This window comes from Thyridium curvatum (assembly GCF_004353045.1).
Source record: "Thyridium curvatum strain D216 chromosome Unknown NODE_53_length_294859_cov_82.703090, whole genome shotgun sequence".
NCBI classification, from domain to species: Eukaryota; Fungi; Ascomycota; class Sordariomycetes; order Thyridiales; family Thyridiaceae; genus Thyridium; species Thyridium curvatum.
This window is the reverse complement of record NW_022156808.1, coordinates 121,748-137,002: the sequence shown is the minus strand read 5'-3', so window position 1 is coordinate 137,002 and position 15,255 is coordinate 121,748. Positions and strand designations below refer to the sequence as shown.

At 57.9% G+C, this 15,255-nt stretch overlaps 4 protein-coding genes across 4 annotated transcripts; 2 read left to right on the top strand and 2 right to left on the bottom strand.

Moving 5' to 3' along the window:
• Positions 1 to 659: 659 nt before the first annotated feature.
• Positions 660 to 2,554, bottom strand: E0L32_008220 (uncharacterized protein; the record flags this gene model as incomplete). The annotated part of the gene is made up of 3 exons (XM_031143050.1): positions 660 to 1,600; positions 1,660 to 1,930; positions 1,988 to 2,554. The coding sequence occupies 3 exons, from the start codon at positions 2,552 to 2,554 to the stop codon at positions 660 to 662; spliced, it is 1,779 nt and encodes a 592-aa protein (XP_030992542.1).
• Positions 2,555 to 4,951: 2,397 nt separating this feature from the next.
• E0L32_008219 (uncharacterized protein) lies at positions 4,952 to 6,047 on the top strand (the record flags this gene model as incomplete). The annotated part of the gene is made up of 4 exons (XM_031143049.1): positions 4,952 to 5,013; positions 5,203 to 5,254; positions 5,334 to 5,573; positions 5,667 to 6,047. The coding sequence occupies 4 exons, from the start codon at positions 4,952 to 4,954 to the stop codon at positions 6,045 to 6,047; spliced, it is 735 nt and encodes a 244-aa protein (XP_030992541.1).
• Positions 6,048 to 7,440: 1,393 nt separating this feature from the next.
• On the top strand, positions 7,441 to 9,358 carry E0L32_008218 (uncharacterized protein; the record flags this gene model as incomplete). Its single annotated transcript, XM_031143048.1, has 2 exons — positions 7,441 to 7,813; positions 7,881 to 9,358. The coding sequence occupies 2 exons, from the start codon at positions 7,441 to 7,443 to the stop codon at positions 9,356 to 9,358; spliced, it is 1,851 nt and encodes a 616-aa protein (XP_030992540.1).
• A 935-nt stretch (positions 9,359 to 10,293) lies between these two features.
• Positions 10,294 to 12,736, bottom strand: E0L32_008217 (uncharacterized protein; the record flags this gene model as incomplete). The annotated part of the gene is made up of 2 exons (XM_031143047.1): positions 10,294 to 12,553; positions 12,645 to 12,736. The coding sequence occupies 2 exons, from the start codon at positions 12,734 to 12,736 to the stop codon at positions 10,294 to 10,296; spliced, it is 2,352 nt and encodes a 783-aa protein (XP_030992539.1).
• Positions 12,737 to 15,255: the final 2,519 nt, after the last annotated feature.

Below are 15,255 nucleotides of genomic sequence, written 5' to 3'. Positions count from 1 at the left end.
TCTATTTGTCGTGTCTATTGTGGGAAGAGTAATGATGATGATGGTTGTCCTTACCACAACAAGCATTATCCGTCACATCAGGTCATCGCTCACGGAGATATCCCAATTACGCATCCACAATATTTGAAGATCAATCTATTCGTACTCTTTTTATAGATTCGTTCACTCAATCCACTACATACAGCAGCCGCACAAAAACAGCTGATCGCAACTTTCCCCTCCTCTCGCTCTCCAAGGTCATTTCATTGTGCTGGTAGTCCACAACCTGCCCTGCTCTCAGCCAAAGATCTCCCCTGTCTGACCAAGCACCAGGCTTGGGGGGGCAAACAGACAAGTCGAGCCATCGGCGCCTAAACGAGGCTCCCCCGCAACTACCCAGCCGGCTCGTTCGTGACTAAGCTGTGTATGTCTGTAAGAGAAAGAAAAATGGAAGAAGAGTGTTTGTATGTAAATGGCAAAACAGGCTTCGCGAAACGCCTGTGCCAAAAAGTCCAATGTGTCCAGTCCAGAATGTTGTGGTATAATTATCAAGGCGCCCCTCCCCCGGGTCCTCTCCATCCCCCCATTTTCACCGCCCAGTTGTGCTATTCGTATCATTAAACCGCCTCATCATCTCACCGCCGACACATGTGTGTCAAGGTTGCCGACGGGCCGGCCTTTTACCGCCTAGTGTCGGCAGGCGGCGCTACCATGTCCGGCCGCCGGGGCACCTCGCCGTCGTCCTCCATCATGTTGAACCGCTGCTCGGGCGGCATCTGGTGGTAGCCGGGGACGGGCATGCCGGGCACGGGCGGGACGTCCTCCTCCTGGCGGGCCGCGGCGCGGCGCACGCGGCCGCTCTGCTGGTTGACCCACGAGGTGATGGAGCGGAACTTGGGCGGCGAGTCCTCGCTCGTCTCGGTGTAGACGGTCTCGCGGCGGGCCGGGCCGTTCCGGCTCGCCCACGAGAAGCGCGCCGTGGGCGGGCCGTAGGCGCCGTTCGCCTGGGCGGTGGCGGCCGCCGGGGGCTGCTGCGGGACGATGATGTCGAAGTCGCCGAAGCCCGAGGACAGGGACGACACCTGCGAGTCGCGGTTGCTCAGTTTCCGCGACGTGTCGTAGCTGCCGGTCGGGTCGCGGGAGGCGTCGGGGAGGGTGTAGTACGAGTCGATGATGTCGGACCGTCTGGCGCCGCCGTTGGCCTCGCTCATCGCGGGGCCCCTGGTGGTTGCGTCGGCACCCGGGCCACGCTGGCTAGAGTAGACAGAGCCGGTGGTGTTTGATCGCGCGACCGCCCCGGCCATCTGAGGCGCTCCGGGTAGAGACGCGGTGTACTGTTGTTGCGCATACGCGGCATTGGGCTGGTAGAAACCTGGCGCCGCCGTGGCGGCCATGCCCCTTGATGGGTCGAAAGGGCCCTTGACCTCTTGCACACCGGAGGCGGAAGAGCCTTCCAGGTTCTGCCATGCCTTCACGCGGCGATTGAAGTACGGGATCTTGTTGAGGAAACGGTTGGGCAAAGGCCCGTCCATGCTCGAGGGGCCGCCGCCCTCCGCTCCTCTCTTCTTCTTGAGGTATCTCCAGACGAACCAGCCCAAGAAGGCAACCAGAACGAAGACGCCTAGTGCTTGCGCGTTAGTACTTCGGCAACTGAGCTGGCTGGATGTGTTGAATACTCACCGATGGAGCCGGCGCCTATGAGGGCGTGTTGGGCTGTAGGATCCATACCACCTTTGTTGTTGGTGCCTTTGTTCTGGTTGCCAGTCGTGACGCCGGTGGGATTCGCTGCGGCTGCGCCGTCAGCCATGGTTGGAACCAAGGTCACGCTGGTGAACCGAATGTTGCTAGTGATACCGAGGCTTTCCGACTCGAGGCCTTTCCGAGCTGCGTTTGCTGCCTCCCCCTTTGGGTCGATAGCAGACATCACAGGAATGGCAGTTACCGTAGGCTCCTAAGTATGGCCGATAAGCGACTAGATGCACGTGTTGGGTCATGAGGGCAAACTTACAGCCGTTGCCATCACAGTCGAGACAATGATGACGGTCTTGGCATCGGTGACGACAGTCGTCGCGGCAGTGTTGGTGACGCTCGCCCGGGATGTCTCGGTCGAGGCTGCCGAGGCAGTAGGCTTCGGCACCAACGGCGTTAATGTTCTTATGGACGTGGATTTGCTGGTCTCTGCGGGCTCGTGCTCATGCTCTTCTTCCTCTTCTCGCTGAGCACCATTGACCAGGCCGAAGCCGTTGGGGATGCTCTCCCTTGACCCGCCGCCCTGGTTACTGCCGGGACCAATTGCCATACCGCTGCCAAGACCGTTCCTGTTGAGGCCACCCCCGATGGCTGAAGCGCTGGTCACTGCAGGAGGCATGCCGATGGTCGGCTGAGGGCGTACGGCCTGAATAGTTGTCGTCTCGCCTTTGTTTCCACCTCGGCCGTTCCGCTGAGGGACGTTCTCGTCATCACTGTCGCTGTCGCTGTCAGAGTTGTCTTCCGGAGACCTGCGAGAGGGCGGTATCGAAGACAGATCTGTCCGACGAGACGTGCCTCGTCTCGTCCGGAACCTGAAGGGCGCCATGGCCGCAGCCCTATGAGCAACCTTGGCTCGTACCGTCGGTGTCGCGAGAGAATCGAAGGTCAAAACATCCGGCACCGAGATATCTCACCAGCTCCTGCGGAAGTTTGTGTGTGGTTGTTCCAAGATGCGTAATCGTCCGACAGCTTTTGGGTGAGGGCCGTCGAGATCGGAGAAGAGCGAGGTTTTGTCTGTAAAGAGGCACAATATAAAAAGACTGGACAAGAGAACGAAAGCCGCAAGCAGCACGCAAGGGCGCGTCAAAGAATGTAGAGATTATACGAATGGAAGGAAAGGCCCGCCTTGAGGAAGAAAGGGAAGAGAAGAGACTACAGCATTGGCAAGTTTTGGGAAATGAAGAGAAAGGTAGGAGAAGGGCAGCGGGCAGCCAGGCGTCGCAGACTTGGCAGATCTACGTCTCAATAGGCGGGGGGCGGATCTCTTCAAGGAGACCAGCGTCAATGGACAGACTGACAGACCGAGGGAGAGGGAGGGAGAGGCAGAGGCTCTGAGCGCCTGCGTGGTCTGCGTGCCCTGCGTGCCCTGCGTGCCACTCGGCACACCAAGCCAACCCACCGTGTGTCAGGGATGTCTGCCAGACAGGCTAGCTGCGAGAGCCTCATCTGCGGTGCCATCTGGGACCAGGGGCAGCAGCAGAGGGAGGCCGGCGATGAGGGCCAGGAGGGATCTGGCGCGACAGGGAGAACGATTCTACGGATATTGGCCCACTCGAGGAAACATGGTCCCAATAGAGCGAGCGAGAGAGAGCCTCTGGACATCCACCGGGCGCGCTCGCAAGACGTACGAAGTACGAGACAGCCATTATCCAGGCTGCAGACTGGGGTGTCTGTCCTCACGAGAGACGACGGCGACGAGGACTGCATTGTCGAGTTTCAAAGCCAAGCTTGGTTCCAGAGAACGACCGTCATCAGGTGGAGTTGCGCAGCGCTGATGCGACAGGTTGGCCGGCTAAGCTCTGGAGTGACAGGGGTTCGCTGTTTCAGCTGAACAGGAGTGGGTTTCAAACTGTGCTCCGTCAGGAGGTGCTGGAGCCCGCGCTCTTCAGCGAACTATTGCTGACCAAATTCCTCATGAATACTGGGCTTGCAGTGCGTATGGCGCTCCAGCCCATGCAGCCCGGCTCAAGCGTGTATCGCCCTCCGCGTCTTGATGTAAGTACGGAATAGTTATGAAGGAACCCTCACGTTAGGTAGTCGTTGCCACGATAATCCCAGATCTTCTGCACCCGCCTGAACGGATAAACGGCCATGCATCGACAGTGGAAATGTCCGGCAACGATACAACCGCGTCATTGAGGTGGCTATGTAGACCTTGCAGCGAGGCGAGGATGACGGATGATGTTGATGCTCCGTGTGGATTTCATGCGCACAGGTAAACACGAGCACGGAGCAGCCCCCTTCTTCCTCCTGTTGACTGTGCTTCATGCGGACCGCCCGAGCTGAGAGCCCCCTTGGGGTTCCGGCAACACCAACCCCCCAGTGTCCTTGCTCTCGGATCTCCTCCATCCCAGCTCAGCCCGCCAGACCTGCCAGATTGAGCCCTGAGTTGCGAGAACAAGCTTCTCGGCCGATCGGCCTTGGCCTTTTCCAGCGGCGGGGATGAGTGACGAAGCCGTCGAGACCCCGGCTACAACAATCACCGGATGCATCCATGGCATGGATTCTGTCCCAGTTCCCCGGTGGACTGCCTATCGTTTTGCCGTCCAGTGCTGTTCTCCATTATTCCCATGGCGAACTGGACGTCGGCCAGTTGCTCCATACACAACTAGTCAGTGTAGAGAGCACAGCCTGTTCCACAGAGATACACGCACACTTTATTCTTCTAGTTTGATCGACTCTTTTTTTGTTTTGAAGCTCAATTGACTACTGACAAGAGCACATTCGGCCCCTGGGCCCGGGTGAGAAGGTCCAATCGAATCCTGGTGTGCTTGGGCGTCCAACAAACAACAAACATGTGGACGGTATGATCCAACCTCTCAATCCACCCACTACATACGATGACATGTAAAATGAGGCTACGGCGTGATCTATCATAACAGCGACAGTTCAAGATTGCTGCTTTGAATCTCACGAACTCTACCTAGGCCGGTTGAGTCATTCTTGTCACCGAGACGTTGGCTCAAGATCCACACTAGCAACATTGTCATGCCATAACCTTGAACGAATTACTCATAATTTCCACCACTGGCAGTAACAAGTTTCCCGGCGTGTCTATAATGGAAATAGAGGAACTCATCCTAAGTAACCGTCTGGACAATAAGAGCTCTCCAGCAAATTCTCTGCTACGCCTCGTTGCACATGTCTAAACTGCCATCACATGTAGTTCTGATGCATACCACGGAATCTCTTTAGCCAAAAGCAACCTCCGACGACAACAACAATGCCTACCGAGATCAGCCTCCTCACCGAGGCAGATATCCCGGCTGCCGTCTCTGCCGTGCAGTAAGGACTATTCTCCCTTTTTCTCCCGTCGATTTCCGAAAACATACCGGGTAGCTTGGGCTTGTTTGAAGGCAAGATCGGGTATCTGGTCTTGTGCCCCTCAAGAGTCCCGTACCCTGCCTGCTCTATGAAACCACACTCCATGCTCGGCACTGGCCTGTGAATCTTGCTGATAGCAGGCATTCTTAGGGAAGCCTTTGCCGATGATCCATACTACAACTGGGTGTTTGACACTGCCAAGGTAGGTCCAGGTTTGCCTCGGGGCGGCTGCAAGTCTCTTCTCTGCAGATGCGGCCACCGCCACTTACACGTGATGGCAGTTCGATAAGAGACGGAATACGGCCTCTGTAGGCATCAGATGCCGGTCCGGGATTCGCCAGGGGCTGTACTACATTGCCAAAGATGGAGAGACCGGCAAGACGCTGGGCGTTTCCATGTGGCTGCCACCTCGGCCCACCGATCGCCCGCAGTCGTGGTCCTCCTGGCTCGACGACTGGAGGGTATGGCTGGAGCAAGTCGGCATGAACCTCTGGTACGGCCGGGGCGGGTTGAACCTCAAGGTCAGTAGTCGCAGTTACCAATTTCTCCCCAGAGCAGAGGAAGAAGAGGGGCTTTCACAAGCACATGTTTTTCACTAACACGCACGTCCGCAGCGCTACTGGATCTGGAGGAAAGCACAGGCCCAGGCGCACGAGGAGATCTGGACGGACCCCCGCGGGTACTACTTCCTCAACATCATGGTCGTCACGTCCGAGGCTCGGGGCCGGGGCATCGGCAGGCGGCTCGTGGCGGCCGTGACCGACAGGGCGGACAGGGAGGGCATGCCCTGCTACCTCGAGTCGAGCAAGGCGGCGCCCAACATCCAGATCTACGAGCGCCTGGGCTTCCGGCTCGCGGGGGACATCGTCTGCGAGGACGAGGACGAGGACGGCGGCGGCGAGTCGTCTGTCAAGCTCTACTGCATGATAAGAGACCCGCAGCCGCAAGTGTCCTCCCTGGCGCGGGGAAAGGAGGAAGACCTCCACCAGGCCTGATAGCCGTCGAGTACCGTTGTGACATACTCCCGTACCTATGGTTATGACATGGGCCATCGGGCTGGTCCGGGATATCACGGGCGAGCGGGAGTGAGGCGCGCGAAATGGACGTACGGAAGGTACCGGATCGCGCTAATAGTGGTCCACGAGGGGGGGGAGGGGGAATTACCCCAGGATTTCTGGACGCACGCCTAGTCTTGGAAGAATTTAGGACGAAAGAGATGTGTACGGAGTACTGTAGTTCTGACTTGCGTGGCTGGGCTATGTGAATCCCGATGTACAAGCAAGACGCGCATGCTGACGGTGGTTTCGGTGCAGACCGGAGTCGAATCGGCTAAGACTCGGACCTCCCCAACCGGGCGTCAGATTAGCTGACGGAAGTTCACCAGGAGCTACCTCGATGTTAACAATCAATATCCTTGGGCTATCCCACTCCCTAAAACCGATGGGCTTGATGGATAGTCGAGTACTTCTGTTAGCAGTCCGTCCAGTAGTTACCTAAACCTGGCCATCACTTGCTCCCGCAGCTTGACACGCCGATACTACTAGGTACCTCCCGAGCATGCTCTTTGCAAGCACTCTTTGCAAGCACCGCACATGGCAGGGCCAATTCCAGACAGATACACGTGAAAAGGAATAACATAGCTGACATTTGCACCACTCGATCTGATTTCACAGCCCTCTCCACTCCACAATGGGGTTGCGAAAAAAAATGAATCTTTTTTTTGGAGTCAAAATTTGGAGAAGGCTCTTTGGGGTCAATTGGGAAATACCAGGACGTACCTGTGTGGACTTGAGTGAGGATCCAGTGGGAATTGTCGCAATTGAAATGAACAAGGGCTTGCTAGTAGAGTATCCTCCGGAGTGACGGGGAGTGACGGTGATTAGCAATGGAGCAGCGGCATTTTCATCATGAACGGCGTTTGCTGTGTTGGTATTCTTCCAAGACTTTCCCGTGATCCTAGCGCTCCAATCCACAGCCTGGAAGTGCAGGAAGCTTGGACCAATCCTCCTCCACCACTCCACTATCAAATGCTGATGGGGCCTGCTAAAAAAAAAAGTTTTATAGAGTGACGGGCTGATTGATTGCAGGGTACAGCTGGTTAGGTGACTACTAAGTAGCTCAGTCGTCGTGACACATGCTTTGCTGCACCACCCGTCCGGCCAGCAGCCTCTGACCTAGCAATTCCATTATCTCTCCTACCTCCACTCCGAATTTTCTCCCTCACTAGTCTCTCTGTCTGTCTGTTTGTTTGTTCTTCTGCTATCTCTCCCCTTTCCTGACGAGAGACTCATCTCTTTCTCGCTCTCCTTTGAGTGAGTCCTAATTGTATACCGGCCCGTCCTCCCCCCTTCCTCCCTCCCGGCCTCTCCGCGCCGTTGCAGAAGAGCCATGGCCGCCTCATCCCGAGCCCTGCGCCGACTTGCGCCGACTCAATTGAGCGCCGGTGCACCCGCGCCGCGTATCGCGAGCCGCTTCCTCTCGACGTCGTCTCGCAATGTCTTTGCGGCGCCCTCCAGATCCACCCTCGCGGCCCGGCCGACGAGGACTGTTGCCCGCCAATTCAGGAGACAGTACGCCGATGCCGCTCCCGTCGCGGCGCCCAAGAAGCCGAGGAGGTTCCGGACCCTGCGCTGGATCTGGAGGCTGACCTACCTCTCCGCCCTCGGCGGCATTGTCTGGATAGGCTACGGCGTCTACCAAGACAGGCACCCGGAGCCGCAGTTTGAGGCTGATCCCAACAAGAAGACCCTCGTCGTCCTAGGTAAGCTTATCTCTCGGAGTCACACCAAGCACGATTTGAACGGCACTGACTCGACTGCCTACCGCAGGAACCGGCTGGGGCTCAGTCTCTCTCCTCAAGCAGCTCGACACCGAGAACTACAACGTCATCGTCATCTCTCCTCGCAACTACTTCCTCTTCACCCCCCTGCTGCCGTCATGCACCACCGGTCTGATCGAGCACCGCTCCATCATGGAGCCCATCCGCTCCATCCTGCGCCACAAGCGCGCCTCTGTCAAGTTCTACGAAGCCGAGGCCAGCTCCATCGACCCGGACCGCAAGGTTGTCAAGATCTTTGACAACTCGGACGTCAAGGGTGACGTCGTCGAGACCGAGGTGCCCTACGACATGCTCGTCCTCGGCGTCGGCGCCGAGAACTCCACCTTTGGCATCCCTGGTGTCCGCGAGCACTCGTGCTTCCTCAAGGAGATTGGCGATGCCCAGCGCATCCGCAAGAAGATCATGGATTGCGTCGAGACCGCCGCCTTCAAGGACCAGAGCCCCGAGGAGATCGACCGCCTGCTGCACATGGTCGTCGTCGGCGGTGGCCCCACCGGCGTCGAGTTCGCCGGCGAGCTGCAGGACTTCTTCGAGGAGGATATCCGCAAGCTCATCCCCGAGATCGCCGACCGCTTCCGCGTCACCCTCATCGAGGCCCTGCCCAACGTCCTGCCTAGCTTCTCCAAGCAGCTGATCGACTACACCGAGAGCACCTTCAAGGAGGAGAAGATCGACATCAAGACCAAGACCATGGTCAAGAACGTCACCGACAAGACGGTCGAGGCCGAGGTGACCGGCCCCGACGGCAAGAAGGAGCGCGTCAAGTTCAACTACGGCCTGCTCGTCTGGGCCACCGGCAACGCCGTGCGGCCCCTGATCCGGGACCTCATGGCCAAGATCCCCGCCCAGAAGGACTCGCGCCGCGGCCTCGCCGTCAACGAGTACCTCGTCGTCCAGGGCACCCGCGACATCTGGGCCGTCGGCGACTGCGCCGTCGCCGGGTACGCGCCCACGGCCCAGGTCGCCTCGCAGGAGGGCAGCTTCCTCGCGCGCCTCTTCAACAACATGGCCAAGACCGAGGCCCTCGAGGCCAGCATCCGCGACCTGTCCTCCTCGCTCAACCTCAAGCCGGGCAACTCGGCCGAGGTCAGCGCCCGCATCGAGGAGCACGAGCGCCAGCTGCGCCGCATCCAGGACGTCAAGCCCTTCCACTACTCCCACCAGGGCAGCCTGGCCTACATCGGCAGCGAGAAGGCCGTCGCCGACGTCAGCTGGTTCAACGGCAACGTCGCCACCGGCGGCAGCCTGACCTTCCTCTTCTGGCGCAGCGCCTACCTGTCCATGTGCTTCAGCAGTAAGTCTCCTTTTTCCCTCCCCGTTTTCTCTCTTTCTCACGTGCACCCTCCCGGCTCGCTTGGATACCAGTTTGCTGACGAACCGACGCAAAACTTAGCCCGCAACCGCCTGCTCGTTATCAACGACTGGGTCAAGTCCAAGGTCTTTGGCCGTGACGTTTCCCGAGAGTAAGACTGGAGGATGCGCAGATACCCACAGAACCACAGAAGGAAGGAGCCAGGATTCGAGAAGAAATCAGCGTACGATGCGTCTATGCGCGATCCGGTTGTCCGGTTCTTGTCTTACCTACGACGTAGCGTGGCTGGAGAAGGGGGCCCAGATGTGGCTGTACAATTCGACGAAACCTAATATAGACTTGGGGGGGAACGGGGGACATACCTCGGGCAGGCAGCGGAGGAGGAGCGGGATCAAAAGAACACTTTTTCTATAGACCAAGGTGGGATAGGGGAATGCATTTCGGGATGAGCTTTTTCGTCTCTTTGTTTTGTTGTCGATATCTCTTTTGTTGTATCAGTATGAAGATGACTGTCGATCCGTGTTGGATAATCGAGAGAAGGTGTCGTGATTATCCATCCGTCTGCTTGGCAGCCAGGCAGACACTGCTTTTGGTGAATGGTTGCTGAGTAACAATCATCATATGTTGTATCACATGGGTGTCTGGGTAAATCTCAATGCTCTAGAGCCTTGTCTTCGGGGTAGGTCATGCTCCAACTGGGCTGTTCCCGGTCAACCGTCTTAGTGAGAAAGATGCCTCGGGGCGTCACAACAGTACCGAGTTGGAGATTATTGATGAGATTGCAAACAGATTGCTCATGCCATTGAGAATCCAACAAGACCTAATTGTAGTACATCAGCCCCTTCAGACTCCTTAGCTAACTGCCAACCAAAGTAGCTTGATAAAGACGCCCTTTAACGCCTCCTTCCTCTATGCACCATTCCATTTCGTCATCAATAGCACCCCAGTCCTACCTGGTACTCCCACAAAGCCGACTCCAGGACCACGTACCATAAACCAACCAGATGGACCCCATCATCGCCCAGGTTTTTCCCACAGCGACACACACACACACACGCACACACACACAACCCCTCTCTCTCTCTCTCTCTCAAGCAACAGCCACATACTCCGTCCGGACATCCCAGTCCCCGTCCAGACCCTTGAGCTTCCGAAACGCCATGATCCAGCTGCCGCCGTCGTCCTCGGGCCCGATGATCACGTCGTGCACCCGCAGGTGCTCCGGCAGGCCGAACGGCGCCTCCGTGCTGCCCCGCTGCTGCGTGCCTTGCTGCGTGCCTTGCTGCGACCGGCCCGGCGAGGACCCGGCGCCGCCCGAGCTGCTTCCTGCCGGGGACGCCGAGGGCCGCTGCTGCTGGTAGTGGTGGTGGTGGCGGTGCTGCACGTCGTGCATGCGCACCGGTAGAGTCTCGGCCGCCGCCGTTTCCTGCCTGCGGCTGGCGCTCCCGGTGGCGGCGGGGATGCCGAGGAAGCCGGGCTCCGAGAGGGGAGGCGCCGCCCCCACGTCGAGCAGGATGGTCGTCGAGTCGCCGCCGAAGGCGTCGGGGGAGGAGAAGGCCGTGGCGCCGCCGAAGGAGTGCTGCGACGAGGAGGCGGCGATCTCGGCGGCCTCGATGAGGATGGCCGGGTCGACGGGGACGTCGAGGTCGAGGTCGAGGCCGTGGGGCCCCGCGTCGGCACCGAGAAGGGGCGGCGGGAAGGGCGCGTCGCGGAAGCTACTGGTCGTCGACAGCGGCCTGCTCGGGGCCGCCGCCAGGGCAGGGTTGCTCGTCGAGGCGGCGGTGGTCATCCCCGTCGTGGTGGTGGTGGTGGTGGTGTCGAATGCGTCGGCCACGAGGAGCTCCGAGAGCCGGTGGCCCCAGGGCTCCGGCGACGTATCGTGTTTGTTGGCGGGGAAGCCGAACGGACCCGTCGTCGTCGGCGGCGGTCCCGCCTCCTCCTGCACGGCCCTCTCCTCGAGCTCGATGACGTGCTCCGCCAGGGGCAGGACCGCGTCCGCGCGCCAGAGGTTCTCCTTCCTCACGGGGCTCCGGCGCAGGAGGTCGACGGCCGCGTGGCGGATGAGCGAGTGCCTGCACTTGGTGGCGACGTAGTAGAGCGGGGGGATCGTGTTGGCCTCCATCGTGAAGAAGAACGAGTCGCGGGCTCCTCCTCCCGTGCTGCTGGGCGGCGATATCGATCGGGATGGCGGGGGTGCTGCGGCTGTCGCTTGCGCTCGGTGGTGGTGGTGGTAGTGGTTGTGGTGTCCTTCCTTCTGTCGGGCGGAGGCGGCGGCTTCGATGGTGGTGGCGCAAAGCGGGACGACGGCCGAGAACGAGTCGACGTGGCTGTCGAAATCTGTCTCTCGGTTGCTGAGGGCCGTGCCGATCCATATCTTGACGATGTGAAGGTATAACCGTAGGCCGGCCAGGTCGGCGTCCGTGGCGTCTTTTGCTGCGGATGCTTGGAAGAGGGACATGGCGACGTTGATCTTGGACAGCTGACCGAACAGATAGTCTTGCTCGGACTCGAACCCTCGCAAGACCTCCCGAGAAACCCGCTTCTTGTACCTGAGTGGCCGAGATCTCTGGGTAAATCTCAAGACCCGGTCGAGGAATTCGTAGATGGTGTAGCGAGCCTCAAAGATCGAGTTGAAAGACGCAGGAATCTGGCTTAATAGTTTGAGAGAATCCGGTATGGCCACTGGTGTGCCGCCGAATAGAAACGAGTTCAGGCTTAATCTTGTGTAGATCGGAACAAGGTGCTCTTTGATAATGGCCATGTCTGGGTCCTGAGAATTTGCGGCCTGCTTGTCCAGCTGGACGAGGATCTGCCGGCCCTGCTCGAGATGGATCATCGACTCCCTGTCCTTGCTCTGCATGAACTCGATGCAGACAAAGAGCACGCACGTCAGGAGGGACCCGATGGGCCTGTTCGCCGAACCGTTCATCTGGTCGAGGAGGCACGCAATGGCCATGTTGTACTGCTGAAGTGCAAAGGATCGTTTGTGGGTGGTGTTGAGCTCGTTCTGCATCAGGTCCTCATACAGACTGCTCACAGCAAGCACCGCATGCCGAACGGCTGGCTCGCTTTGGCATACTTGCAAGACGAGCACCTTCCAGAAGAAGGCGTCGAGGTCACCGGATAGTTTGGGTGCTGCGACCTGCTGGAAGAAGTGAAAGGAGCGCTGCTCCTCCGGCGACGCCCATTCCAACAACAGGGACAGAGATGAATAGGGTCTTGCATCCTGGTCCTTGGACCGTCTTCGTGAGGCGAGGGCCTTGGGATCCAGGTATCCGTCGCATTTGCGTCCTGTCTTTGTACACCGTAGACAGAACGGCTTGGTCTCATCACATTTTACCTTGCGGATTCTATGTTGGATGTCAGAGATATCGAGGGCATTTTCTTGTCTTGTAGAACGCAACACATCGTGTTCTTTCGTTTCTCCTCATGGACACATACTTGCAGGTTATGCAGCCAGTCCTGACCTTCTTGGAGCCTTTCCGGCCAGACGGTGCGGACCGTTGGGGCGGGGAGTCGGAGCCGTTGGCCATTTCGGGCACGTAGCGCCGGTAAAGGGGATTCATTATTGTTAGGCTTGACGCCTGTAGACGACAAAGGAGAGGGCGGAACGAGGGCTGAAAGGTGCTTGATGAAGGGAAGGAAAACAGGAAGTCAAAGGCGGCATAGAGAGGCGCGAGGGAGAGATCGACGGGAATAGAAGAACAAAAGAATGCTCGACGGGCTCATCAACTATATCATCCACAGGCTGCACTCTATGCTTGGGACTTGTGATCGTGGATAGCGCCGGGGGCGCTACGTACAAGTCGAGTGGGAGAGGACCACTCAAACCGCCCAAGAACCACCGGGACCCCTGGAACGGGGGTGACCTGGCCTTCCACATTAGGCACGACTAACACCACTTCTGTCGCATGGCCCAGACGCCGGCCTGCTTGGAGCAGGGAAGACTCTTTGAAGGGTTCAGCCTTTTGCTCCGTTCTCTCTCGGCAGAGACTATTCCTACTTCTGCAGCCAGGCTCACGCTAATGAGCAAGCTTCATTTGGCATATCCTCCCCGTCAGCCCCCCGTTTCCTATCGTTGCTTATTCCCGTGACTTGTTATGCTTGCACGACAACGCCTTCGGCCGCTCGACGGTGCTCCCCCTTCCGATGCCAGTTGCGCCGAAGAAGCGTAGCAGAGGTCGGTTCAGTCTGGTGGCAGAACATCAGAAGCACGATGGATGGGCAACTGGGGATGATGGGTAGCATCCACTGTATCCCAAGCTTGCTCCCCGGGAATTGGCTGTAAGCGCACTAAAGGCACAGCACAGCCCTACAGGCGACCACACCTAATATTGTGGATCCGGCGGCCTGTCGAGATAACCACCCGTCTCGTTTGGTCTCCCATTGCATCGGCGCTTTGGTGATCCCTGAATCCTGCTTCCCTGGCTGCGCCACTCTGCTCTGCAAGCATAAGTACCGGCAAGCTGGCCGTAGCGCATTAGGCAGCGCGGTTAATGCTCCCACAGAACGCTCTGCACCCCCATGGAACCAGCGCCTGGTTGGAGAACGTCCTCAACGAGACGCTGTTTCATCTCGAGCGGAGGAGTTGGCCGTGCAGAACACCCCCCATCCTGGGGAAGCGGGGATGGATAGTCAGGTAATCCAGGGGCCATTCATGAGTAGAACGGAGCAGAGGACTTAAAGGTTGACTCGTTTAGACTCGACATGCTTACAAATGTAAGATGCTCCGTCCTCCGAAGACAGACTTCAGAGAAGGTGATTCGCCTTGGCGGTTCCGACACAGGAAAGGTCCATAAACTCCTCCTCTGATCCATCACTGAGAGGGGCAGTGGATGCAGGGTAGCTTACGAGGATCTGTTTACCCAGGAGAGGCAACAAGTGTTTCCTGTCTTTGGTGCTTGGTACAAGAACAACCTCCTCATGGATCTGCACCTGTGACTTCATCGAACCCCGTTCCTAGTATTCCAAGCTACAAGTATCTTAAAAAGTGAAGGAAAGGCTGCTGACGGCAGACACTAACACAAAACACATGCAAGGGCCGTCTGCCCTGGATCCTTCCATGATGTTAATCAAAAGTTGGATGACGGCTCGCCAGGCAGCCGAATTACTATCTATGTCGTCGTGATATTCTGGGCCAAGCAAGTCGTGGGGGGAAACCCCTTTCTGGTTGGACAGAATACGGGACAGCATGCGACTCTACCGGGATGGGCCAACAAATCTAGTTCATTGCATCTGGAATCTCACCCACTTACCTGCTCGGGTCCGATCCGGTAAGGTGGCGTGAGACGCTTTGAGAGTACGGAGTAGGTACCTCAACTCTACGGCCGCTTAAAGATGACATACCTAACTCCAGACAGATGCAGCAAGGCAGGAAAAATACGCGCCGACCCATGCCTGTCTCTTGCCTCTGTCGTCAACCGCGCGGGCTAGCGCCTGATGTCTTGGGCGATCAATAGGATTTTGGCGATCTTGGACAACAAACGCACGGCGGCTGTGTTAGGCGACGCCAGGCGCCACTTGGCAGTCTGCATTATTGCGGCCAGGAAGACAGGATTCGAATTGGAGTGACAGAGGCTGCGTTCCATTACTAGACACACATTGATGAGTTTGAGCGTAAAACAGTAGAGCACGAAGGCCACGAAGGCTGCTCGAACAAAGCTGGTGGATGCCAGCACTTCCGTGGCGTCCACCCAGGATGCTCGACCTCCCCCAAGAGGTTGTGTCTCCCTTAGTGGACGTCGCTTCGTTGTCAGGTATTGTTCCTTTCTTTCTTCGAGGCTGGCACCGCTGGGGAGGGTCGTCGCAGAGCCATCGCCTCCTCGGCTACTTTGCTCCCAGCGAGGATGGGTGTGACCGAGATGCAAGAAAGAACAAGGAGGGCTTTTCGCGAGAGTAGTCTTGGTTCATCGCGGCTCTCGATTCGGAATGCACTTCATCCACCGCGCGAGGAAATGCAGGAGAACGCCTATTCAAGTTCGATTTATTGATATGATTTGTGCAGACGTGATTGTGCTCCAGAACCACAGCTTTGACATGACTAAGCTTGACA